The 27,631-nt window shown below is 40.4% G+C and overlaps 1 protein-coding gene across 3 annotated transcripts in view; it reads left to right on the top strand.

Moving 5' to 3' along the window:
- Positions 1–400: 400 nt before the first annotated feature.
- BCL11A (BCL11 transcription factor A) overlaps positions 401–27,631 on the top strand; it is a 105,518-nt gene continuing 78,287 nt past the window's right edge. The window contains exons 1-2 of one of the 3 annotated variants that reach the window (XM_075925528.1): positions 401–2,215; positions 8,222–8,551. In XM_075925528.1, coding sequence (XP_075781643.1) covers positions 2,161–2,215; positions 8,222–8,551 — 385 coding nt within the window. In that variant the 5' untranslated portion in view covers positions 401–2,160. The remainder of the gene's footprint in view (positions 2,216–8,221; positions 8,552–27,631) is intronic. The other 2 variants (XM_006122154.4, XM_014573141.3) reach the window with 2 other exon arrangements.

Below are 27,631 nucleotides of genomic sequence, written 5' to 3'. Positions count from 1 at the left end.
GCGCATCAAGACAGGAGAGAGATCTCCGCTACGTCCAATTAGACTGGTTCACCTGCAGTCCCTTTGAAGCCGCCTGGCACCAGCACTAGCACACCCACCCTCCCTGCCCCACTTTCCCCCACTCCGCGCCTAGTCTAGCCAGCCGGGGGAAGGGGTGCGAATACTGGAAGAAGTTGAGGCTTGAAGGGATGTTTGGGAATAAACTTCAGCTCGTAGGGTGGGTGGAAGCGCGCGCTATTGCTGTACTCCCCCAAAAGAAATAGATCCGTGACAGCGGGTGTGTGTGTGTGTGTGTGTGTGTGTGTGTGTGTGTGTCCATTAAAGAGACAGAGTTTCATTTCCAACAGGTCCCCTCTCGGTTCTCCCCAAAGGGCGTTCCAAGCCCAAACGCGTGCGCTTCGCACACACGCGAAAGGAGCCCTCGGATCGGAAGCGGCTGGGTGTTCCCCGACAGCCCGGGCCACTTGCCTTCCCCGCTGCTTCTGCGAGCAAACGGGAAGATTTCCATCCCCCCCGCCCCGCTCTCTCCGGGTAACGTCATGAGGACAGTTTGGCGTGTTAAAATCTTACAGTCACAGCAAGAGGCTGCTTCATTCCCCTTCCTGCGCTGCAGCCACTTCTCCCCTCTTTGGCTTTGCCCCTCGCTTCTCTCGTCCCTCTCTCTCTCTGCTTTCTCCTTGTCTGGGGCGGCTAGCGGGTGCGCTCGAAGGCCGGGTCCCCCACCTCTCTCTGCCCCACGCGTTTGTTTTGTTTGATCTGCGGGACAATTGCCACAAATGCTCTCTTCCTCCCCTCCCGCTTAGCCTTAGTGCAGCCCGATCCCGTCCCGGGCCAGGAGTGGGGAATATGTCCCCCCCGGTAAGTGACCACCAACGCTGCTGCACCCCGCTCCCCCAGTTCCAGCCCTGCGCCCCGCTTGGCTCGCTCCTGCCTGGCAGGGAGCTCTGGCTTGTCCCCCTCGCATTGCTTTCCGCGCTCCCGTTAGTTTGAGTGGACACTGGCAGACAGTTCTCTTTCCAGCTCAGAGCGCTGCTTGGCTTGCAGACTGCCCGGGCCAGTTGTGTCATTAATTTGTTTTTTTTTTTTTGGGGGGGGGGGGGCAGTATGAAGTTCCACCTCCTTCCTTCTGCCTTCTCTGCTTCTGCCGCTTTTCAGCCTCTGCCTCCGAAACGCTTCCCCTTGCTCCCCGCTCCAGCCTTCCAGGCAGGAGCCTGGTTCTCGCCTCCTCTCCCCGCGCTGCTCCAAGCGCCCAACTTTTCTCCTTCCAGCCCTTCCCCTTCCCGCCCTTTGTGCTGGCTGCCAGACCCTGTGCCTGCCAGGCGCAGCCTGCGCGTCTCCCGGGCGGCTTGGCTTGGGCGGCGTGGTAAAGTTTGTAGGGCCATGGCTTTGCCTCCCGGGTGGGCTCGCACACTACCTGCCTTCCCTCACCCTCCTGGGAGCATCCTGTCGCAGGTTACCTAAGCAAGCCTCAGGCTGGCGAGGGGCAGAAGCGAAGGGGGAGGCGGCTGCTTTTATTTATTGATTTTTCCCCCTCCCAGCCTGGCCACTCTGGCGTTTCTGCTCTTACTTCCCTCCTCTGCGGCCACTAGTGCCCGGCGCGCCCAGCCCTCTCCGCCCCAACTCCGCCAAGCAGCGTGCGCCCGGTGTCTGGCGCCCGGCCTCCCTCCCCCCTCCCCTTTCCCCCCTGCGATCACTGTCCATTGGCTTGTCCTGCTCTCCTTTTCATGTCCAGCCCCTGATGAGTGTCCATTGGTGTTGCCTTCCTCTTCCCTCCTCCCCCTCTCTCCCGCTTGCCCTGCCCATGTTTTGTATGTCTCTGTCCATCCAGGCGCCTGACGTTCAAGTTCGCGGGGACGTCACGTCCGCACTTGAACTTGCAGCTCAGGGGGGCTTTTGCCATTTTTTTCATCTCTCTCTCTCTCCTTCCCTCTCTCTCTCTCCCTCTCTCTCTCTCTTTTTTTTTCTTGCACAAAAAAAAAAAAGCCATGACTGCTATCCCACAATTCATCTTCCCTGCGCCATCTTTGTATTATTTCTAATTTATTTTGGATGTCAAAAGACATTGATGAAGATATTTTCTCTGGAGTCTCCTTCCTTTCTCACCCGGCTCTCCCGATGTGAACCGAGCGGCTCACAAGCCACCGCAGCCAGCAGCCCACCATGTCTCGCCGCAAGCAAGGCAAACCCCAGCACTTAAGCAAGCGGGAATTTTCGCGTAAGTAACCCAAAGCGCAACGTGCCTTTGATTCCGTGCCTCCTTCGCGCGGGTTGTTTCATTGCGGAGAAAGGCGGGCGAGAGGGGTGGAAAGGCTCTCACCCCGGGCTTGGATTTTCCCCCCTCTCTAATTAAATCACCTCGCTCACTTTTCTTTTCTTTGCTCCTGGAGCATGCCCCTCGCTCGCTCGCTCTTCCTTCTTTGCTTTTGCCACACACCCACCCACCCTCCTCCTCCTGTGGCTTTGGTTTGTATTTTTAAATCGTGCCCATTCGGACTTGGGAAAACAGCCATTCGCCCAGTTTGCAGCGAGGTGCAAAATTTGTTGTGGCGGGGGTTGGGTGGGGGGGAGTGGAGTGCAAAGAAATCCCGGCAGGAGAGACGGACTGGCGCACGGACAGACAGACAAGAGAGTGTAGCCAAGTGGAGTGAAGAGAAAGTCCAGGGACGCGTGGTTTTAGCCGACACCCCCTTTTCAGATCCCCTTTCTCTCCTGGTGGCGCACGGGGTGTTGGGCAATGCGCCCCTCTTTGTTTCCGCTGCCAAGCGTGGGGAATGGCTCTTTCCCCTCCGCGGCGAAAGGGCATAGGGGGCAGGAGCGGCTGCTGTGCCGTCCGGAGCCGTGGTTGCCTTTCCCTGGGGCTCCGCCGCAATCGGACCTTCCCCCAGCCAACCGACTCCTGCCAGCCTTCCCCCCTCTCCTCCCCGCCTCCCTCTCCCCCCAACTCCTGCCTGCAAACTTGGGCTGCTTGGCTCGGCGGCGTGGAGCGGAGCGAGCGAGAGGCAGGAGGAATTCCCTCCTCTCGCTCTCTCTCGCTTACTATTTTTTGGAAGATTTTCAAAAAAAGTGGAAGTGGATTTTGATTGGGAAAAATCTCGTGTCTGAATGTTTACAAGCGCCGCGTGTGCGGGGTGCCTCCTGCCAACAAGCAGAGACAAGAGCAAACCCAAGCGAAGCGCGCACACACACACACACACACACACACACAACGAAAAACAAAACCCCCGAACTCGAGCAGCGAGCGTCATGAGCATGATCAAATTAAAGAAAAATGACGCTCCCGGGGAAAATTTGTTGAAAAATATTTAAATCCTCCCCCTCTTCTTCCATTCTCCCTGTCCGCCAACAACACACAAAAGCTGGATGCAAGATAAGTAAGCTCGCTGCATACACAACAAAAGGGAACTCGGATCTGGAGCGGGAAGGAGGAGACAAGAACATATATTTTTTAGGAGGAGAAGAAAAAAAGATGCACGCTTGTATTTTATCCCTCCCCCCCAAGTGTTCTATGTGTTTTTTCCGCCCCTCGTCTGTTGCAGTGCATTTTCTCTGCCTGCAAACACCCCCTCCCCCTTCTCGCTCTCTGTCTGTAAAAGTTTACAATGCATTTTCTCCATTCAGAGATATAGATATTTGGAGCAAGAGTTACACATAGTCCGTAGGAAAATGTTAACGCTTTGGTTAAAACAGCTCCCGTATAGGAAGGGAAAGCCAAAGTATTTGCATTCGTAAAGTTTCCTTTAAAGTAAGACGCCTTCAGGTTCTCTTCCCTCCACCCCTCATTGTTTCAGTAATTTAGCCCCATTCTAAGGGCTTTTTGAAATGCAAAATGTTGTGTTCTGTATTGCAACGTAACTGTTACACTTCTGGAGATGCTATCTCTTCCAGAACAGGTTGCAGGATCCCCCCCCCCCCACGAGCTCCCTACACTAGTGTAGACACTAGTAATAACCTATGTTACTTTTGAAAAAAAATCTGCCAGAGTGCATTGATCCTTAGAATTGGTGCGCGCGCGTGTTAGACTCACTTGTCACAGAATAATTGAAAGATTAGATTTACATCCCCAAATCCTTCCCCAGTCGTGCTGGGCTCCCCCCTGGCTGGGCCATTCCGTATGTAATATACAGATACATATTTAAGTTATTAAAATTTTTTGCTGGCAGTGTAATTGCCATTTGGTATATTTCTCCCTGTGAGATGGGGGGGGGGGAGTTTAAAAGGGGGGATGTGTTGGAGTTGGATTTAAAAAAAAATTGGTTCAAGATAGGTTCGCATGTGAGTTTCAGTCGCTAGGAGGCAGAACAAGATCAAAAAAGCCCCAACGAACTTGAACCTGATCAGTTTCACCACGTCTTTAATTCTCAGCATTTTCGTTTAGGAAGGAGGGAGGGCGGGTTTTTTTCTCTCTCTTTCCCCCCTTTTTTCATTTTCTCCCCCCCCTTTCTTTGTTCTTAATTGCGCCTTGTTTGATGGCTGGCGAGGAAACCCGGACGCCGCCGCTAGAGCCCGGCTGGACAAAAGACCCATTTTCTCTCCCTAATGTTTGTGGTAACGCCGTCCCCGAAAACGATTTCGGAAGACCGCCAGGACTAGTTGGCCCTTCTTTGCCCCTCCCGCACCAGACAGCAGATCAGACCGGGGAAGTCCCCGGGGGGCTTGGAAGCCTTCCCCGGCGGCGCTGGGCTGCCTGGGATCCCTTCAGTCTAGTCGTAGCTTTGCAGGGGACCGTGGCACACGGAAATCATAAGACCCCCTCTCAAAAACTCCCCCCCAACCCTGTTGGGAAGGGGGGAGGGGAGCCGAGTGGCACTCTCTTCTGTGACTTTGTGTTTATTTTGCTGACTTGGACACATCTGCTTTTGTTTGCCCCCCCCAAACTCCTGCTACCGGCCCATCCGAGGGAAAGGCAATGCTTGTGAGCGGGGGGGTTGGGGCGGAGAAGCGGTAGCCGGCTCGGTCCCAGCCGAAAGAGGAGAAGGCACCTTGCTGGCTCGCACGTGTTCGCACTAGGCTTCCGATCCACGCTGCTCCCATTGTGCTGCCTGCTCGGGTGCTGCTCAGCCCTTTCCAAGTTCGCTTTCCCCTCTCTTCCTTGCTTCCCTCTCTTCCCCGGGCTCCCGCTTTCTGTCTGTTTTAAAACACCGGCCACTAGCCCACATCATTAGGCATCATTTGTTTCCTTAGACCGTGAGACAATCACAGGATACACTTGAAGGCAAACTTGGACTAGACAGTCACTCTCTCGCTCTTTCTCCCCTGATTTTCTTTTTTGTCTTCTCAGCTTGACGCAGCCCTGTCTGCTGCCGGGGTATTTAGACGTCTCTGTCTTGCTGTATCCACACTGATATATCCCTCCCCTCCCGCTCCCCCTTTTCAACACAAAACTGGTTCTTTTTCTTCCATTGCCTCTCCTCACACTTCTTTTGAGACAGAAATCCATTTAACTTGATAGAGAAAGTGGTGTAATTTTGGTGGATGTTGGTGGGGAATAGGAAGGGCTACAGAGAGGCTTGAAATACATGTTTATGGAAGGGCAATTTGCATTAAAAATATAAAGGAATGATTAGACACCCAGGAAAGAGGTTTTGATTTCCCCAGAATTAAAAGATGTATACTGCAAATCAGTGGCAAGACCAGGTGAACTGAATTTTCATATTTTCTTTGTGCACCTGATTTTTTTGAAAACAGCAGAAATAATAAAAGCCCATTTTGCTGTCTCTCAGAGCATCAAGAGCCAAATGTTTTGTAATGAACAGGGTGCCAGAGGTATTTCATACATTAGTATATAATTCTTGTTAATTAGCAATAATTTACATTAAGAGCATAGAAAATGTTGAGGTTACAGGTTTTATATCTGTACATTTGATCATCTTGTTATTTTTGAGAACTTTGCCTCCTATAAAATTAATTAGGTGAAATGTGGAGGTGTAATCAGCAACCTCTGAATTACCACTTCATTTCCTGGTTTTGATTGTAAATCATCCCAGTCAGTATAGTCTTTAGCAAAGTCTATTTTTGTTTAGCATTACTTTTAACTGTCTGGTATCTGAGCATAATATTCTCTTTCATCGCTGAATAATATTGACAATTTCAGAAGCAAACTAGGCTAAGGAAAAAGATTGTAACTGAACAATTATTCAAAGTCCCAATCAAAGCAGTTATAAGGAGAATATTTATTTTTATAAATGTTTTGCTACTTTTAGTTAGTAATCCAGAAATTACAATTACTCTTTAACACAAAAAATATCTTTATTTGATACAAGTAGAGAGGATCTGTTGGAATGACTTCCATATTCAATTACTCTGTGCAAATGCAAACAGAGATTTTACAAACATTCCCATTTCCTTTTCTATGTTAGAAAAGTGTAAATGCATGTTGCGTGTTATCTTTTGGTCAGTAAGTTTAGCAGAAAACCCAAATGATTAAAATATTGTTTTTATTAATACAAATATAACCTTCATATTCCTGTAGTTGACCTTACGTTAAATTAGGAGTAGCATTAGGGGCAAGAAATTATGGAATGTATCAGTGTGTCCTAGTTGGAGCTAAGGTACGTAAGGTGCTCTTTCAATATTATTTTACACAGCACAACTGGGAGCTACTCCAGATCTTCCTCCTCAAAATTCAGCTTAGGTAGGGTTGAAATAAATTTAACCTGAGTTCACTGGATTTTTGCACTTTATCAAAATCTGTTCCAATATTCTGCAGTCAAATTAAAATCTATTTTTTGATTCTCTGTGGCTTTAAGTTCATTAAATGTGAAATTGGCAGCTCACTAAAGAAGGTCAGATTGATTAACTGTTTAAGAGTTGTAGTGGGTCTCACTTTCATTAACTGGCAACATTTTGAGGCATTTTATATTTTGTAATGTCGGCTCATTTTTGTTGTTTGTTAGTATATGTATTATGTTGCATAGGTAGAGAAATACCAACACACAGGGGTGTTTTTTTCTTGCAAGGTTATAGTGATGAATGCTGTATACATATTGCCAAGATATTTCAGTGCAAAGTTAAAAAAGCAAACAGAAAAGAAAGGCATGTCTGCCTTGTTATACAATCCACTGACCACTGTGCGTGCAGAAATAGTCTCATAATGAAGCTTTTTGGAGCTCATTCAGAAAATTAGTCAACTTTGACAACATTAAGGAAGGTATTTCAAGTTTAAAGAAAGGTCTTTTCACTGTTGTTATGAAATGTGGCATTCAGTTGACCATACTGATTTTTATATGATGAACACCACAATTGCTAACATATTTAGAATAATTTAGGTCCTCCTTTCTTCAGAATTAAAAAAACCCCCACAAAAAACCGTAACTGGCTTATTTTCTTAAGTACTTGAAAGTAGCTTGTTTAGTTAATGTGTGTGAGTAGAAATGCCAGTGAATTTCTTATTTCTTTAATTTCTGGGGGGAGGTTAAGCTGAAAAGTGTAAGTATTTAGACTCCTTATTTATTAATTTTGTCTTTTTTCCCATGGTTCGTTCACATTTTCATTTTTAAACTGAATATATAATATAAAAATGTAAACATACATGTACACACAGTACAGGCTTATGTAGCTCCAGTGTGAGTGTGTGTGTGTGTGTGCGCGCGCATGCACAACCTGTGTCTTTTAATGTGTATGTTCATATATTTGCATATATACACGCACACATACCTAACTCACAATTGAGCATTTCAAAACGTATGCCATGGTGATGGATATTCCTTAACAAAGTCAGACATTACTCTTTCTCTCTCTTACACACTCTCTCTCTCTCTCTCTCTCTCTCTCTCTTTCTCTCTCTCCATAAACATAAATAATACCTCTGGCAACAAAGTAGAGTGCTGGCTTTTCTTCATGATACCACGATTGTCTCACAATAATTCTTTTGACAGCTGTTATTTCAATTTTTACAATTATATTGTTTATTCAAATTAGAACTTTGTCTAAATCCAGGAATGTTGATAAGATTGCCGTTTCCATTCCTATAGTTCTGCCTATTACAACTGCTTTCTTAAAACATATTTGCTATCAACACCAATAACTACACTTGCTTCTTGCTGGACTGATAACATGCTATCTGTTCATGTAACACGGGTTTAATTTTTGCTTCCTATAAATATTCAAAACACAGTATGGCATCCCTGAACAGGGAGCTTAACAACATGTTTTTCTCTCTCCCCACCTTCCCCTTCTTGTCACAAGAGCTCTAATGATTCTCCTTTTGTTTCTTAAACTGCAGCCGAACCTCTTGAAGCCATTCTTACTGATGATGAACCAGAGCATGGCACGTTGGGAGCTCCAGAAGGGGATCACGACCTCCTTACTTGTGGCCAGTGTCAGATGAACTTCCCATTGGGGGACATTCTTATTTTTATTGAGCACAAACGGAAACAATGCAATGGCAGTCTTTGCTTAGAGAAGGCTGTGGATAAGCCACCTTCACCCTCACCAAGTGAGCTGAAAAAAGCATCCAATCCTGTGGAGGTTGGCATCCAGGTCACACCAGAGGATGACGATTGTTTATCAACGTCATCTAGAGGAATCTGCCCTAAACAGGAACATATAGCAGGTAAATGGAAGCAAGGAGAAGCATTTACAAGTTTATTTCCATGTTCAGTCAAACTGTAGTAATACTCACAGTTGGGAAGTGCTGTGTCTGTTTTTCTGTTCTATTTACCATGACAGCCAATATGTTCAATACGCTGCATTTCGGTTCAGATTAATTACACAAAAATATTTTCAAGTGGTGGAGTAGTTTTAGCATCAACAATCCCATCTAACCTGACTGTGTATTTTGAACAGGGTTTGCTTGGATTTTGTTTTCTTAACTGTATATAGTAGTTGTCTTCTACTGTGTTGCCTAATATATGTGTATGTTACACCCTGCTGTGTTGTACAGGAACTAGCTTTAGTCTTTTGTTAACTCAGGGGTGAAAGAGTTAAATGAGCATCAGCTAGCCTTGGATCCATATTGGCTGTCAGCGTATGGACTGTAATTAAACACAGCCCCATGGCAAAGTGACACCACCGACCTTGACTTTAAGATGCCATTTTCGACTGGCCAGGCCAGAGTAGAGAGGGCAGTTGCTGAAGCGCACAGACATGCTTATTCGAAAAGTTTAAGGGCATGTTGGAAATTTCAAAAGGTTGGTTTGACAGGAAAGGCCGCTGTCTGCAGCCTGCCTCCTCAGCCACATGATAAATGCTTCTCTGTGCTCTCTCTTGTCTCTGATGTGGTTTTGACAGATGTATCTTGATTTTGTTTGCGGTTTACACAACCACATGTCACCCGTGCAAATGTCCAAGACCGAGTTCTGTTTTGCACAACAAACTATATGAAATGTAATTTAAAAAAAAGTAAATAGTATCATTCCCTAGGATAAATTTTTTTAACTGGAAAGACATTGAATATATGAATGTCTCAGTGGCTAAGGTTAAAATAATTAAACATAATATGAAAAACAAAATCAGAGAAATACTGGAAAGCTAGCAAGGCACAGTTAGTTTCTAAACTCCTTACAGCAAATATGAACACCACCCATTGCTTCGTATTGCTAATCACATTAAATTATGCATAAAATATAAGCAGTACAGTAGCATATTAAAATCAACCATTGCCTGATCTAGTTTAATGGAAATATTAGTTAGGATAAGACATCACTTATACCTGTATTTTAATAGCCCAAAGGGTAGTTTAGTATTAGCAAAAGTACTATACATAATGACATGATATACTAGATCTCATCTTTGACTTACTTTGGCCACAAAGTTAAACCCTAATTGGTCAGTAGGCACTGCAGGATTCAGTGTGATTTTTTTTCCCCTCCAACCATTCATTAAAATCGAATGTGACAGTTATGTTTTTTGAAAGCTTTGCAGTAAGTGTGTGCGTGTGTGCGCACATGTGTGTGCGCATACCCCCTCCCATGCTTTCATATGGTCAGCTTAGTGGCAAGCTGCTTTTGAAAGATGGCTTAAATTTTCCAGCACATTCAACTTCTGTGACATGTAGGTTAAAGAGTTTTTTTCCAGAGTAGTATATAGCAGTGACCATTTCCATGTGCTGTCTGTGATTTGAAGGAAAATGAACAGAAGTGTAGGGCATGATTAATGAAGCAAGAGTCTAGCGGAAGGGATTTGTAGTCTTCAGAGATCTGAAGCCATGCTAAATCACCAAATATGGAGTAACACTTGTGTGATGTAACATCATATTTACATATTGAACTGCTCTGTTTAAAAGACAAAACACAGTATCTGTCAAGCAAGAATTAAAACCACTCTTCTTGCCATGGTCTCAAATAAGCCATTCAGTATGAGGAGTTTAGAATTCTTTGTTTTAGTTTAGAATGCTACTGTTACTGTTGTTGAACCTTGTGAGCCAAATCTTGCCTTCTTGACTCATATAAGTAGGGTGGCTACCATTAATTAGACTCCTAGCATGCATTAAGTGGGCAGAATTTGGCCCTGAACGATGTAATGGTGTTGCTAATTAGAAGAATAATATGTTTTTAACAGTCTCTTGTTCTTCTGAATGGTTCAGTAAGCTAAGGACTGAATTCAGGGGTATGCACAATACACAACAGACATTAAAAAAACTAGGGACCTGATCCTGCAAACCCTTTCACATGCACATAGTCCATACTTCTGCAGATAGTCTTTACTCAGAGGAGTAGTTCCAAGAAAGTCAATTGGACTACCCACAGAAGTAAAGATTACTCTTGTATGAAAGGACCACAAGATCCAGCTCCAGTTATTTTCGTGTCTCCGGTGCAGAGAGATATGTTTAAAACTGACACATACTAGAAGTTCAATAATGTCTATATTTCTTGCACATTCAAAGCTCCAGCTGGAATCAATGGGAGTTTTGAGTATGCAAGGAATGTAAGATCAGCCTCTAATTGTTTTCAGAGGAAATATATAGAAGCTCTCCAGTGGGTGTGCAAGTGATGTGACTCAGGTGAGGTAAAGCTTTCATGCATGGATAATTATGAGCTCTTATACTATTCCTTTAATTTGTATTTAATATAATGTTTCCACACTGGAATTAGTTAAATGGGAGACAATTTTGTCATATCATAAAGTAACTGGAATTATAACACCAATAAAGTCCCAATGTCCAGCAGTGAAATTAACTGTCAGGGTCACTGAATAAGTTGTGGAATTCAGGTATTTTGGGGGTCTCTGAAGTGAACCTCAGAATGGCATTTACTAATTCCAGTATAATATATCTGCTTTACTACCAAGAGTAGAAAGGAAACAATAATCATAAGATATGTGAATATGTAATTAAAACTAAGAACAAAATACAGGAGCCAGCTGAACTGATTCATCATGATAAACATCCAGAAAATACATTTAATAAACAATGTAAAAATGCATCCACTTAAGTATTCTTCAGAAAGAGGTTACTATAGTGTTCTAAGTTAGGTGTATTTACAGTACCTGCTTTGTGTGTCATTTTGCAGAGAGTAATTTGGTGTATTACAATAAAAGACCATCTTCCTAAGATAAGTAATGCTTAGGGATCACTGCACCCAAATACAAGAAATAAAGCATTCACTCATATTTACAGTGAAATTATGTGTATTTTAACTGTCTGTAGGCCACTCTTCACCCTAACCATTGTTCATATAAAAGGAATGTTTAGAATAGTATGTATGCGTCTGTACAGTATGCAGGGATATACATAAAATATAAATACACACATGTATACATATCTGTTCTCTCTCTCTCTCTCTCTCTCTCTCTCTCTGTGTGTGTGTGTGTGTGTGTGTGTGTGTGTGTGTGTGTGTGTCTTTGGCTTGATATACAATTTTGAGTGACGATCCAGTGCTATGGCAGAAATGTCATAAATTTAATGAAAATTAATAGGCTATGTTGTGTGGGTCCAATGAGGCGACTTTCATCAATATGTATGTCAGACACTCACCACCAGATACCAGCAGTCTGTGATTTGCAGGGAGTGCTTCGGCAGGGGTTTAGTTATCCAGTCTCAGATTTTACAATGGAGGCAAATATTAACTGAAGTATCAAGATATCAGTGAATATAAAACTGCTGTTCACTTCCTGAAAAGGAAAAATAAATATTTATAGTCTATTGGTGTTAGGTTTTAATTCTTGTTGAATATATAAAGTGGCAGGATTAATGAAAGATTATTTTTGGTGTGTGTGTGTGTGTGTGTGTGTGTGTGTGTGTGAAGGCATTTTAACTACTACTATGCTTCAGATTTATCTCAGTGGAATGCTACATATATTCTCATTTATAAATATGATTATATATTTTTGTATGCTGCATATGCAAATAGAGAGGGTTCCTTTTGAGTGCCCGAATTCCATTTTCTCCAATCATCAGTTATATACAAATCCAACATAAGGAAAACAAATGTAAGAAATATCTTTCAACTGAATAATCAAATGGAAAATGAACATAGTGTGATATTAACTGATGGACCAAGTAAATGTAACTATTAGAATGATCAGAATAGAATTATTTGATTTGTTTATATGCCACAGAAATCCTCTTGGTACACTATTAGCAATTACTATTGTAATTTTGTGATTTATTTATTTATTTATTTATTCATTCATTCATTCTAGACACATATCATTGACTGTTCAACTGAATAGTTAGTATTGCATCTAAACAATGAGACAGAAGAATACACTAAAATGGCTAAAGTCAGATACACTAAAATGGCTAAAATTCTCACACTAATTGTTCAATACAAATCTTCATAGCAGATAGTAATGAGCCGGACAAAACAGTTATAAGATGGAAAATTTGTGTGGTCACTGTCCGAAGACTCATGAGATTCTCAGTCCTGCATACAAGCTATATTTGTAAATAAGACAGAGAAAGGTTGTGAACTGGCAGCTTGGATGTTTTGTCAAAGTACAATGTCAGAGAAACTCTCTTTAAGACAAATTGTAAATAGAACTGTCACAATGATTGCATGATTGAGCTACAGAAGTGTCTTTCAATTGTTGGCATTGTCAGAGGACTTTTGAAAGCTTAATTAAACACAGTGGCCTGTATGGCGGAAAAAATTACTTTTAGGAGGTAAAAATGTTAAAAACATAGACTATCCAAAAGTTGTTCAGATGTTACTTTTTCAATGACACATAAATGATTCAATTGTGCATTTTCCTTGTTGCCTTTTTATAAATAATAGTTTTGAAGAAGCAGCCATGTGATATCAATATCATCCTTTGTATGAGGTGGAGATTGTGTTAGTTTTTCTATTCCCTGCTGTTACAGACAGTAAATGTAAAAATAGCCTTTTATTGGAAATACAAATATGTGTTCATTTTAAGAACAGAAGCAGAGTGTAGAAAGTTTCCTTCTGATTCGGCATGATTATTCCAGAGAGGCATAAAAGGTGCTTAAATGGCCCAATTTCTTGTCTCCGGTAAATCGTATCTTTTCGTTTAGAGGATTAGAAATGTGTTTTGCATTCTTTTTTCTGTTATATGTGACATTTAATTGTGAAGCTCACCATGGACTGAAATATAGCTGGATACAAAATATTTGTGGTAAAAGAGTCAGCCTAGCAAGCATTAAGTTTAGCATAGATATGAAAAGGGTGCAGATTAACATTAGATGCTACAAGCTTTGAAAATAATATACTTAATAAACATACGCCCTATGTAGCCAGACTAAACAGTAAAAGTTGAAATATGGGAGTTGGGATGGAGAGGTGGGGAGAAAGTGGGAAGTAGAAGACCCTAATGTCAGATTACAAGGGGAAGAAGTAGATTCTTTCCTAAAGATTTCCTTAATTTTATAAAGAAAATTTACAAGAGAAGAAAACCTTTTAGCATTGCACAATTTTGTACATGCAACCTTGATAATTTGAATTTCTTTTTTATTCAATTCAAGTAATAAAGATAATTAAGACAAATCTTCATTTGTTTGGCTGCTTGCACCCTTTATTAGATAAAGAATTTTTTTTTTTTTTACCAAATTCACCCCAATCTCCAGTCTGCTTTTATATTTAGTAGTACCAGCTTTATACAATAAAAGGCATTTAACATCAAACTGGACATTGCCTGGCACACTGCCACTTTTTTAGCATGGGATCTAATCACTAAGGATCTTTAGTACCTTTCTGCTTGTTCAGCTTTCATTTGGGTCATAGTTATGCCAGCAGTGCTGTTATTACAAGGGGTTTTTATTTTTTAACTCGGGGCACATTTTCAATATAGTTTTCCATCCAGAAGGTTTTTATTGTGTGTGTCAATTGGAGGAGTATTACAGAAGTTTATAAAATATGTCCAGATAATATAATGTAATAGATTAAGACCTGTATTGTTATTTATAACATGGCCATAAAATTCAATGTTTTTTCCCCAGAGGAAATAAACATATTTAATCTGACATTGGACCTGAATAGGAGCAGGATCAGGTCCATTGTGATTTATTTCAGTAAATTTATTGTTGTGATTTACATGTTTTTAAAACAAGAGACTAATCAGTTTATCCACAAACTGTATTGTTGCTGTCCTAATTGTTTTCTATCACAAAATGAATATCCACTAAAGGTAACTTGGCCTTTGAGGTCCTAATTCTGAAAGTACTTGGAGTTTAATTTTATGCCCAGTGAACGGTCTCTCTGAAGTCAGGGCGCACATGCATAAAGCTACATATGTGCCTAAATGCTTGGAGGAGTAGGGCCTAAGATTGCAGCTTTTCACATTCACAGAGACCAAAGGCAAATCTGAAATAAAAAGTACCTTCATTATTAAAGCCAGTCTGCTTTCTTCCATACCCATTTTGAAGCCTTATAAACATCATCCCATATCTCTAATCAGTGTTAGTATGCAATGTGTTCTGTATTGGGTTCACTGGAGTTTGTTTCCCAAGCTTTCTAGCCAGCTGCATTGACTGTGCATTTTAAAAAAATATTTCAGAGAGGCTTTTGCTGCTCTTAGAGGGTTAGTAACTTGGTGGCTGTGCCTCAGCTCATTCGTCATTCTGAGATGGCATTGAGTTAAGTTGGCAAGGGAAAGCTTTGAGGTGTGGGGTGTGGTGAGGGCAGCCCTGATCCCAGCAGGGAATTTGTGTTCTTCATTTGCCTTTACAATAGGAGCACAGTTTCTGTACCTTGGAGCAGCTCTCAGGTGTGAGCTCAGATGGGAGCATGTAAATGTCCTGTCAGAGGCAACACAGGAATATTAATGTTCCCACACTACAACGCTATACTAAAGCTGTACACAGCAAGCTTAATATGCAGCTAGTCTGGGGAATTGTATACAACTTAGATGGCCTAGTGTGAATGACAGCAGTGGAAAAATGTTCAATATGCCACAGATTCCATTCTTGTTTTTTTTAATTTCAGGCAAAATGAAAACATCCACTTCTTTTCCACCTCATTTCATATAGCTGATTTTCTCCATCACCTGCTCCTCAAAAACAAAACAAACAAACAAAAAATACCCTCCCCCAAAATACATAAAGATTGCATATACAACATACCATGGAATTATTTGGAGATATGTCAATAATTCACATATTATGTTTTTCAAAGAATTAGCACCCATTTAATTTTAGTACTTGAGATTGCTTTTTTTTTGGCTTTCCTTTTTAACATTTCTCTATCTATACTTGATTGAAACAAATGAAATATAATCAACATATGCAGTCAGCTGCAATTTCCTCTACCCCCTACTGTAAAATCCAGCCACGCTTTTAATCCAGAGTAACGGAGTCAGTATTCATACAGGTTTCATTTGCACATTCTCACAGGTTCACAATTTAAATGCCATTAAAATGTATATTTCTCAGCTTGGGGATGTTAGAGGATTTTTAATAATGTGTTCATTTAACAAAATCAACAGCTGTCAGAACCAGTTCTAGTAAATCCTGAAACATACAAAGTAAAATACATGTTTCCTGAAACAAAACACTTGAAACAAATTGGCTGCCAAAAAGCTGTTGAGTTCTAGGTTTGCAGATAGCACGCAGAAGTGTTTCTTCTCTCTGCTCCCTCTGGAGACCCATGTGAGCTTGTCTGATGCAATTCTATTGGAAGTTTTACTTGAACAGGTTGCTGTAAAACAACACCTTTCCATATTGGATGGGTGCATATAAACCAGCCGGCAATCAGGTTTTTGTGTTTTACCAAGTTAGTGTGGTAGACACATTAACACAAACAGTAATAAGTAAATTAGCATCAGGGAAGTGATCTAGGTTAATCTTTCTGTGAAATAACTGTTGAGGGTGAATGTGAGGGAAAGGAACATCACTACTAAACTGTGTCTTTATAAGTAGGTGTTGTTATTTAGGTCTGAATTGAATTCACAATGGAATACTGAACATGTACTTGATGAAGGGTTATCTGGGGAGATATGGTCAGTCGAAAACAATGAGTTTTTGTTTGCATCCTTCTTGTTCTTAACATACATACAATCACACTTACAATTTGATCTTAGCTTTATTTAAAACCACTTTTCTGATTAACCACGTAAAGAATGAACTTATAGTTAAAAACAGGAACCTGAAGAACTTTGGCTCTATCTATCTATCTATCTATCTATCTATCTATCTATCTATCTATCTATCTATCTATCTATCTATCTATCTATCTATCTATCTATCTATCTATCTATCTATCTATCTATCTATCTAATTTACTCTTCTTTTAATAAATTCAAGTTCTAGCACATTACCCATGAGGAAACAAAGAATCAAATTTCATGTACATCATTTGCTCAGTTGATGTAGGTAGGGATTAAAGCACAAAATGCAAAACAACCCACCAAAAACAAAAAAACAAAACAAAACCAAACCCCAAGCCCTCAAATAAAAAAAAAATCCTTCAAAAATCCGAAAACCAAATTGCCTTCTCCCTTTTCCCCCAAAAAACACCAGGAAAAATTATAGCACTTAATTTGCCATCAAATAAAATGTAACCTAGTTATACAAAGCTGGTGTATCAGTCATTGCCACGTTGGATTTGTTGTGTGGTGGCCACTGAAGAAAAACAATTTTCTTGGAGAAAAAATAATGATCATTGCACTTTAGCCAGTTCATACAATGTATATGATACATTTGTTGCTTGGGTGTACTTAATAGCTGTAGACCATTTATTAATCAGTAATATTATTTAAAAATTGTTTTGTTAAAAACCCAGTAATGTCATTTCCTCTTTCTCTGCAAAATTGTTACTTGCATTAAAAAAAGAATAAAAGAACATTTCCTCCCGATAATTTCTTTAAAGGCTGTAATATTTTGTAATAAACTATATATCGTTCTATGTTAAATTTGTATTATGTTAGAAAAAAATCAATAAGGAAAAATTAAATTCTGATGAAGATAGTCTTGGATCTTTGAAAACAACTGCTGTCCTTTTAACTAAAACATTTGAGGATCTTCAAAGAGTATGTATTTCTTCTGATCTTAGAGCAGTGTGACTGGTAGCAGGAAAAAAAAATCTTATTCTACATACAAGTGGATTGCTTAACAAGTCAGCACAGACACATACTTGTTTGTACAATAGAGATAAAAATTCCTGTATAAAAATAATTCAGTCGCTGACAGCAGGTATTGTGCTAGTGCTGCCTCTTTTGTGTTGGTTGAGGGTCAGGGATCATGACTTCTGCTTTCTGTTCAGGGTAGTCTGTCACGATTGCTTGCTGAATTCTGGCAATAAGTTAATTGCTTTATTTTTAGGAAAATTTAGAGCCCTTATATGTGTTTTTGCTCATGTATACTGTAGCTGCTCTAAACGCAGAGAAAAAAACCAAATAGGGGAACAGACTTGAAGGAAGTTTTGAGATATTTGGCCTTCTGAAGTCATTTGCCTGGCAACATAGCGTTAGTTTCTAAACTTTTGTTTTTAATCTAATTCTGATTTATGTTGTCATATGCCATATCAACCCTCATTGAACTCTGCTCATGTAAAATAATGTTAGTGTCAAAGAGAATTGGTCAAAACTGAAGACCTGTGGCTGATACAGATGTTTGTTGATGTGGCTTTCACGCTGTACTGCGTTCTATTCTTTCTAATAAACATTAAAATGTAAAGAGTTAGTGAACAGGACACATGGAGGAGAGAAGCAAAGGAACAGGAATAACTGCATTTATCTTTTTGTTCTAAAAGGTTGCAGGTAAGATTAGTTATGGAAAATAGTCTAGGTGGAGTAAAAGGGGTGGGAGTATAAATTATTTGAATGTTCCGTAATCCTTCAAAGTCAGTTCACCTTGGAGGCAAAAGACACAATCCCTGCTTCATTCATGAAACATTTTCCTTAAAATAGCTGACTACTTTAAATGATACATGGTGCTTTTTAGGCACAAGTAGAGAATTAAAGGCTGAAATTTGTGAATTACACTTTCAACCATTAGTATCATTTACTGTTGTGAGCACTACCGTTGACTTCTATACGGTTACTCATAATAGTAAGCACTACTCTTCAAAGTAAATGTTTTCAGGATCGGGCCCTAAGAGAGAGGCGTTTTTTCTGATTTTGCAGTCTAATACATGATAATCTCAGTTCCCACAATGTTGACTAACAGCAGAACAAACTTTCTGAATGTCAGCTGACATCTGTGTGATCCATTCTGACTGTGAGTGCCAAATCGACTGGATTTTCACACATCTGAAAAGAACCAAGTTCCTTCATTACACATGATTTTTTCCTTTGCCTTCTTATAATGCATCAACTTTAAAAATTAATGTCAATGCATTTCGATGAAAATGTTTTGATAGTACATGTGATGTTTACATGGAAGATGTGACTTGAGGGTAAGAGGCTTTTTGGGAGGGTGGCAGAAATCTTGTTAATCTGCTCTCTCTGAGAGCAGCACACAATACTGCCTATGAGCAAGTCTGTGGAGCTTTTGATAAATTACCATGTTTAGAGATAGGTTTGGCTCTTAAGGGCTTAGTTTTATGAACAAGGTCCATAACAATGTTTTCTGCCTCTGTTTGTCTTTATAGCCCCTTTGGCTTGACTTGGAGCCCTGTGTTTAGTTTAAGCTCAGTCTGGAAGATATAACAATTTTGCATTTTAAAAAAAGGAAATCATAGGAAGAAAAACCCTTTTGGTTTTTGGATGAATCTTACTGATAATTTGCTAAAGCTCATTTGAATTTTAAGCACTTCTTTAATCTTCAAAGGCTAAATTGCTTTATGAATATGCATGGTGTGGGCAGACTTTAGTTCATTACCTAGTTGTAAATTCTAATGACCATTAGGTCCTTGCAGTAATTGCGAATTGTTTTGCATTTTTGATTGGCCTATTAACATGTGCATTCGGCACACATCAGGCCAGCCTGTCAGGCTGCTGAAGGAGAAAAAAAAGGTGAAAATTGTTTTATAGCACCAAGATTCTTAGATTTTCAATCTTGGAAAATTGATGATGTAAAAAAATTAAAGCAGTGTTTTTTCTTCTCAAGATTGAAAGTTCACCAAGAGATTTGACATATTTAATTTACATGATGACTTTGCACTCCTTCATTAATGCAATTTGCATATGAAGCTGTTGTTAATCACTTTTGATCATGTTTTGTGTATTAGCTGCCTCAGTGGCTCTTCTCCCTCAGATGCGTCTAGTAGAAAGCAGCAAAATGATGCATCTTCTTGCCAAGTTTCCTTTAGTGAATTGAGGAATTAGAAGTCTAACCTTGAGTAATTAAATATGTTTTATCAGTTCTCTTTTAATGTTAAGTACAGTTTGTTGGAAGAGAAGAATAAAATTGTTCCCATTTGGGGGAGACATTCCTTTAATTTTTTAAAATATTTATATAAATATAGCTATATATATATATTTTCAGTGATTCAAAGTTATCTTGGCAAAACTTAGAGGTTTAGCTGCTAGCAATCTGATAAATAGTAAAATGGAATACTTCAACACTTAGGTATTTCTTAAAACTACAGGACTTCTTTAAGACAGCAGTCTGGACCTGATTCTGTTGTCTTTACTTATCCAAAATTGCTGTTGAATTTATCCAGAGGCGTATGTGAATAAGGACTGCAGAGTCAGGCCCAGTAGAGGGAAGAAAATGTATTTCTCATTGGCTCTTTGGTTGTTTGGATTGAAGATCTTAAAGCACTAAACAGTTTTTCACCATGGCTAGATTATTCCCTCTAGATAGCATGTTTTACAGAGCCCCTTCTGCATCCTGCATTTTCCCTAAACACTCATGCTGTCTTCACCAGTGTTTAATTTAAAATGAAAGAGGTGCCGGGGATCAAGCAATTTTTATATTCATAACTGATGAAGCAAGCCCAGAGGTGCTGGGGCACAAACTGCCAAGCCTATAGATGCCAGGCTCCGCCCCAGCAATCCCTGGCACAAGTTAAGCACTGGTCTTCACTTAGAAAAGTAAATCATGTTCTTAGAACTTCTTGCTTGGCTCATGCCTTCCAACTGCCTAATCATAAGCAGGCATCTTTTCCTCCTCTCCCGCTTGTGCTCTGATTCTATTGGACAGATAGGGTATTAACAGTCAAATCCCTCTCCTTTCTTGTCAAAATTCAGGCTGAGGATACTTTCCCCTGGAGTCGGTGTGGAGAATGTTTAGGAAAAATGCAGGATACAGAAGGGGCTCTGTAAAACATGCTATCCAGAGGGAATAATCTAGCCATGGTGAAAAACTGGTTGCAGAATTAGGTCTTTGTGTTTGTTTTATCTATTGAACAGTCTGTATCATAACTGGGGCTCAACTTTGGTTTATGGGTTTGTCACTGGTTAACAAGCTGAATCAGAATTCTGAAACCGATATCCTGATTAAAGGGAATGTTTAATGAAAGAAAATAAATGGAGATGGAAAATGACCATTATGTAAGAAACATAAGTATAATTTTAACCTCAGAGGAGACCCAGTGCTGCCCTTCTATGGCTTCCATCCGTACCATGCTAAAAGCATGCTTCAGTTCAAAGCTGTTAATATTCAGCTGGGAAACAGTATCCAGAACACAAATAAATTATTAAGTGCATGAACTTTTTAGGCAGTAAGATGAACTGATGGGGTCCATCTGTGAGATCGAGGGGCTTTTTATTTGTGTGTGTTCAACGATTCTGCCCTCTCCGACTTCATAGCCTTTGGTCTTTGGCCAAGTGCATGCATAATTGATTCCACACGCACTATCATTTTCTTGATGTAATTGCTTTAGTAAGATATGATGAAATCTAATGGATAATTTACTATATGAAAATGGCAAAAAAGTAAATGTTCATACTTTGTTCCGGGGCAGTGAGAAGAGTGGCCAGATTGCTTAATTTAAATAAAATCAAAGTAGTACCTTCCCCCAGCATCATATATATGGTGGTAGGTTACTGTTGTGCTTTTAACCAAATCTCTGTACATAGAAGCAGTCTTTCAATGCAGGTAAAATAGTAAAATGCAGTAAATGCAGTAAAATAGTAGAATTGTTGTAAACCTTATTTTATTCTCAAATATTGTCATATTGCATTTCTCTAAACATAGAAAGGTGAGCACTGACAAAATTCCTCAAAGAAAAGAAAGGAATACATTGGGAGAGTTAAAATACGTAGCATGGGTTTGCCATCCTGTGCTAAAATACAGTAACACGTAAAAACATACTGGTAAATGTAAGCAGATTTTTTCTGTTTCAGCGTGGATGACATACAGATTTCAATTCAACATGAATCTATCCTGGATTTATTGTTAGGTGTTTCTGAAACAGCACAAATATCAAATACATAACTAATTCCATAAGAAGTAAAGGGAAAATATTTCACTTTAAAATGCTGATGTTAAATTGGATTTGTTAAATCTGATTTGTTAATCTCTGTGTCTCTTCCTCTCCTCTTACCTCCCCAATCCTTGAGGATTGTAATCCTTTCTATATATCTTTTAAAAATACATTTTTGGGGCAATGCAGAGAAACAAAAGCATTTTGTATTTTCTTCTTCTCCCCCCAAAATTGCTGTTTTCAAAGTATTTAAAGAGGAAAAAGGATTTAATGCAAACCTACATAACTGTAGCAAGCTGTTTTCAAGCAAGTCATAATAATGAACAACACATGATCTGAAATTTGATCAGCAAACATATGCTTATGCCAAGGAATTTTTGCCATTCACATACCAAGATTCTGTAAATCAGTAAACCACTGCAATGGAACCCACTTCACTGAGCAACTATTGAAGGAGCAGAGTTGTAACATATGGAATGATGTAGCAGAGGGGGCTTGTTTTAAGAACTGCTAAAAGAATGGTGAATTGTAGTACGTTTTCTCTCTAGATATAATTTATGTGCTCCAAAACTAATAACTCCCAAAACTCCAAAGCTAATACACAGACGCTGAAAGAATAAAAATGAATTTTTAATAGTTCAAAATAGAAAATTAGGCGAGTAACTTGTAAAGGAGTGAAATCTTAAGCAACATATTTTGTGATCCCCCCCTCCACCCTGTGCCATTGAACCAAAATGTAAATTATTTTCCGGTCCTAATTGGATTTAATTATTTCTTTAGGAGAGGATGGGTGGGAGGGGGTGGGAATGGTGCACAGCTGTCCCAATGAAACAAAGGATCTAGAAAAATATTACTTTTCCCTATGTTGGTTAATAAACATTGCAGAGGATGTTAGTGCTGACAGGCAAATGGAATGTTTTGTGGACCTGGGGAGGGTATGAGCTAAGTGGGCAGCAAGGACGATTTCAAAACAGACACATTACCTGTTAGAAACTAGATTTTGTTGTTTCCTATTAATTTCTCTTACTTTTCTGATTTTAGAGAAGCAAGTAGGGTCCTCTTATTGGCCTGAGTTGCAGAATTCTGATTGACTTACATTACAGCAGGTCTGGGTGTTAGGTTGACAAACCCATGTTTGTCAGCATAGGGCCTAATCTTGGGAGGTGCAGTGTGCGTCCCTCCATGGCAGTTGTGTGCATTCAGTGCCCTGCAGGTGATGTTCAAGACTTAGCAGATTTGGGCCCTTAGAACCTCATGATGTGTTCCTTGTGCACCCAAAATCTTGTGAACTTGGAGGGGAATTCTGAGTAACATGCAGGAAGTAGCTCCTAGTGGATATACGCACTTTGCTTTACCAGTGGTATATTTGGATCACTGCATTGGCATTTGGGAACGGTATGTAACTGGCCCTCTGTCTGCGTCTATCTATTTTTCCCCTCAAAGATCTCAAAGCGTTTTACAAGTATTAATGAATGCGCCCGTTAATATCATTTATAGTGTGATTCATTCATTATTAGCTTTTGGAGGGACTGTATTCTTATTTCATCATTTGCTGTTAAAATTAATACACTCTGTGCCGGCTGTAAAAATGTATTTGCATTTAATTGCAAGTCAGAATGAATTAATGGATATGATTTAAACCTGAATTCACTTTAAAAAAAAAGAAAAGAAAGAAAACCCTCTTTAGCGAGAAAGGAAAAGTCGCTTTGGGCTTAATTTCTTTAGGGGTTGTGGGGAGGGAAATAGGAGGCGGCAAAGGGAACAGGGAGGGAGAGACAGAAGCAATGTTCCTTTCTTCAATTTTTGAGGTTGCTTTCTACAAAAAAAAAAAAAAAAAGTCTCTGCCAGGAGGGGTTTAGGCAAAGTGGTCAAGGACATCTGCTCCTGAGAAGGTGGCAAAGAAAAGAGGTTAGTAGTAATAGGGAAGCAGCACAAAGGGAAAATTGTACACTGGAAGCATTAGTCTCTTCAGTCTTAGTGTGGCCAGACTGGTTTAGCAGACAGAATGATAGATTGCTTTGTCCAGGGTCCCAGGGTGTGCCCTGAACTTGAAGCACTTTGTTTATCTTGAATAGAAAGGGAAAAGCACAGACATAATCGATGTCTAGTTTTTAAGGAGCTAGAAAGAGGTAGGAGAACAGAGAAGACAGGGAGGGGAAAAAGGAAAAGTTGGGGGAGGGGCAGGCCCTGGTTGCGGCTGTCCATTAACAGATGAACTTGGCAGAAATCCAGATTTTGATGAGAGAGTGTCATAGCCCAAGAGCAGTCAAGCCTTTTCAATAATTTTTTTATACCTGCTGACTGTACATCAAATGCTCCCAGGTCTTTTGGCTAAAGGCAAGAAGAAGAAGAAAAAAAGAGAGACAGCTCAATTTTTTTTCCTCTGAACCAGTTGAGACCAGTCTTTTGGCCACGCAGACAGGTTCTATCATCTTTCCTGGCTTGCTATTGGGAAAAAAGAGTTGTAATAATGCCAGTAACCTGAGGGCCTAGGACAAAAAGGGTTTTGGTGTTCTGAGAGGCAAATTAAACTGAGCAAGAGTGTGAGAGTAGTAGGGGTGTGTGTGTGTTTGTGTGTCTGACAGTGAATGAAAGGGATTTCATAAATTGTGGACGTTAAATTCACTGTTTAAAAGCATCTGTGAAGTAATATGTATATAGCTGAGGAAGACAAAATCAGGAGAAGATCTGAAGATAATACTGTAATGGATAAATTCCATGGATGAAATCCTGTTCCTCATCATGTGTGTTTGCTTGCTGTTTACACATTGGATTTACACTGATTATCCAGAGTGATAAAAAAACAATTTAGTTAAATCGGTTCAGGCTTCTAGTTTAGAAAGAGGTATATAAAGCTGTTTTAACTTCTACAGCTTTTTTGGTTAAACATCTTTACACTAGAATAACTATGTCCGCCTTAGAGAACTGGACTGATTTAACTGCTCCTGCTTTACTTAAATGTGCAAAAATGGCATGGAGACATATCTTGTATGTCTTCAGTTGTGTACAGCTGTCACTACAGTTTACCAGCCAAAGCCCCAAATCTGTTTGCCTTCTCTTTCCATGTGGGTGACGAGAGTGAAGAAAACAAAGGTATTTTACTAACTCAAAAAATTTACTTGTTAGGGGGGAGCTAGGACTTTGCCAGGTGTTTATGGCAACAGCTTTGCACTGACATGCAAGCTGCCAAAGCTAACGTCCACATCAGAAAGTGAAGGGGTATTTGTATGTTGGGGTTGATCTAGCCATTGTAAAAAACTAGGGTCAGTTGTAAACTGAGGAGTCTTTGTGTACAGATCTTGGTATATATAGGAGTCCAAATTGGTTTTTACTTTTGATTATGATGTCTGCTTCTGACAGTAATTCAGCTACTTACCAGTCTTGGCAGGAGGCTCAGTCTATAGCATCCTGACATTTTTGCTTTTTAACAGGCCAGTCTCATCGTGCTGCAACAAACAGAAGCTTAACTGAATTTCGCTTCAGCTTATTTGAATAACATGTATTCTGGTCAAACAAGAAATTCCTCAAAAGAAGGTTTCAGTGCTTCATTTTCCATTAATCTTACACTAGATTTATTTCAAATGTTAAAGAAATGGAATAACAAGGAAAACGTAGACTCCCTAAGCCACTACAGGTATGTCTGTACTGTGGTAAAAAATCCCCACAGCACTGAGTCTCAGAGCCTGAGTCAGCTCACTTGTGGTTGTGGGGCTCCAGAGGGCTGTGTGGCTAAAAATAGCAGTGTGGACAGTCAGGCTCAGGCTGGAGCCACTGCTCTGAGACCCACCCTCTTAGTGGGGTTTTATAGCTTGGGCTCCATGCTGATCTCCTGAATGTTGTTACTGCAGTTTTATAGCACCGTGAGCCTGAGTTAGCTGACCTGGGCCAGCCACAACCATGCAAGGGGTCTTTTATGGCAGTGTATACATACCTTTTGGGAGAAATTTTCACAGGCGTGGAAGGCTGTTAGGACTATATTGGGAGTGAGGTGCCTAACTGTCCTTTGTACCTTTGGCAATCTCCCATTAGTATATTAGACTGGCCTTTCATTCGCATAAATAGTAGGACTGCTAGTCATTTGTGGATCCTTGTATCACGTGACTCTCCAAAGGTGCCTCAGGGGACACAGGGCTAAATGCAGGGTCCCAGAACCAAGGTTTCCTCTAATTTTTCCAACCATGTGCAGAATGCATTTTGTTATGTGCACCGAGGCATGTATGAATGTGCACCACCAGTAGAAACACATACTGCTGGCTGTAGGCACTCTGCTAATCAACTGGGTGGTATTTGAATCTCTCTTGGGCTGCAGCCCAAATTCTCAGTTTACAGGGAATGCTGTCCAGAACCCTAGTTCCTCCAGCATTCCCTGAAATTCGTCTTTTCATGGGATGGAAACTCAGGTCTATTCTCCCACCTTCCATGTTTTCCCTTGAAAGTTTAATTAGATGTTGTGAATTGAATTCAATTTAATGGAAGACAAGTGCAAAACCAGTGAAGAAGTTCTCAGCTCTTAGGTAATATGCCCTACTCATGTGCACTGAGTCAGGAACTGGCGATCTCCGTAAAATGGATTCTTATCTTGATCTTGGAGTTGCATGTCAAGCCATAATTGACTTTGTCATAAACTCCCAGCTACTGTACACCCCTTTATCTCTGCCTATCATTTGACTGTGCATGTGGTTAATTTATCCTGTGGAATGTCTGCTTGTTATCTGGCTATCTAGGTACTTATATAGCGTCCATCACATTAGCATGTGACCGTCTAACGGGCTTTAATGAATGAATGCATCCTCTCAACACGCCTGTGAGGCAGGGAAGTACTATTATCTCCCATTTTGCAGATGAAGCATGGTGGCACAAAGATTAAGTGACTTGTCCAAGGTCCCACATTTAACTTGTGGCAGAACTAGGAAACGAGGGTAGGTCTCCTGAATCCCAGGCCAATGCCGTAATCACCTTGCCACCTCTGCTCTTCTCTCCTCCCAGCCATTGCCAGGAAGCTGAGGTGGAAAAATGATAAAAAAATAAAATTTTCAATGTTGCGATTCATGTTTGCTTTCCCCTTGAAAACAGGAGCAGCCCTGCTTTGGAGCTTTAACTGAGTCTGACTTCAGATAATTAGAGGACGGAATTCAGGCTTTCTAACCTGTTAGAAGATTGTAGGACTGCAGGGTTGTCCCTGTATAAATGCTACTGCACTCTGTGGACTAGAGTAGTGATTACTGACTGTTCACACTCCTAGATGAGGATTTTGGGTTACCAGACAAGAATATTAACGGGTTTGGTAGTCATTTCCCTGGTCTGATACCAGCTGTCCCTTCATGCCAGCATTTTGGCCTGGGGTTTGTACTGAGGCACATAAGGTCACATAGGTCTGCCTGTTAGGCCACTCTATGTGCCACCCATTTGTGTAGATCAGATACTTATATTTTGGACATTTAACTTAATGTTCATTAGGGATGAAATTCATCCCGTGTTAGGCAACCCACACTGAGACTTAAAGTGGTGTAGCTGATTTCTCTCCCACATTGGGGTCAGTTCACCCTTATGATGAAGGTAAGTTGAATGTCCCAAAAGATGAGCCTGTGACTTTTAGGTAAGTATCTGCATTTACAGATTCTACAAAAAATACTGTATTGTGGAAACAATGAAGATTTAACAGTGCAGTCACCGAAAAAACTACAGAGGAGTTATAGCCTCCCTAAAAGGCTTCTGTAGGAACTGTGTAGTAGTTCTGCTTCCAACTGATTGAAATGTTGACTAAAAATCAATGTTGTTGACTAGTGATAATCTAGTTTTCTCGGTGCTAAGTAGTTCCACACATTAGAATGAGTTTGCTGTACAGAAATTAGAGTAGAGAGTTCTGTATGCTACAATGAATCAGATGCATTATAGGTCAGTCCTTTATTTGTTTCATCATGACTTTTACACAGTTGTCATGTAATTTATGGCTGCTTTCACATTGTCAAACATTTTCATTGCAGCTC

This window comes from Pelodiscus sinensis, chromosome 3, assembly GCF_049634645.1.
Source record: "Pelodiscus sinensis isolate JC-2024 chromosome 3, ASM4963464v1, whole genome shotgun sequence".
NCBI lineage: Eukaryota > Metazoa > Chordata > Testudines > Trionychidae > Pelodiscus > Pelodiscus sinensis.
Note: the sequence above shows the minus strand (reverse complement) of the source record. Positions and strands in the feature narration are given on the sequence as shown.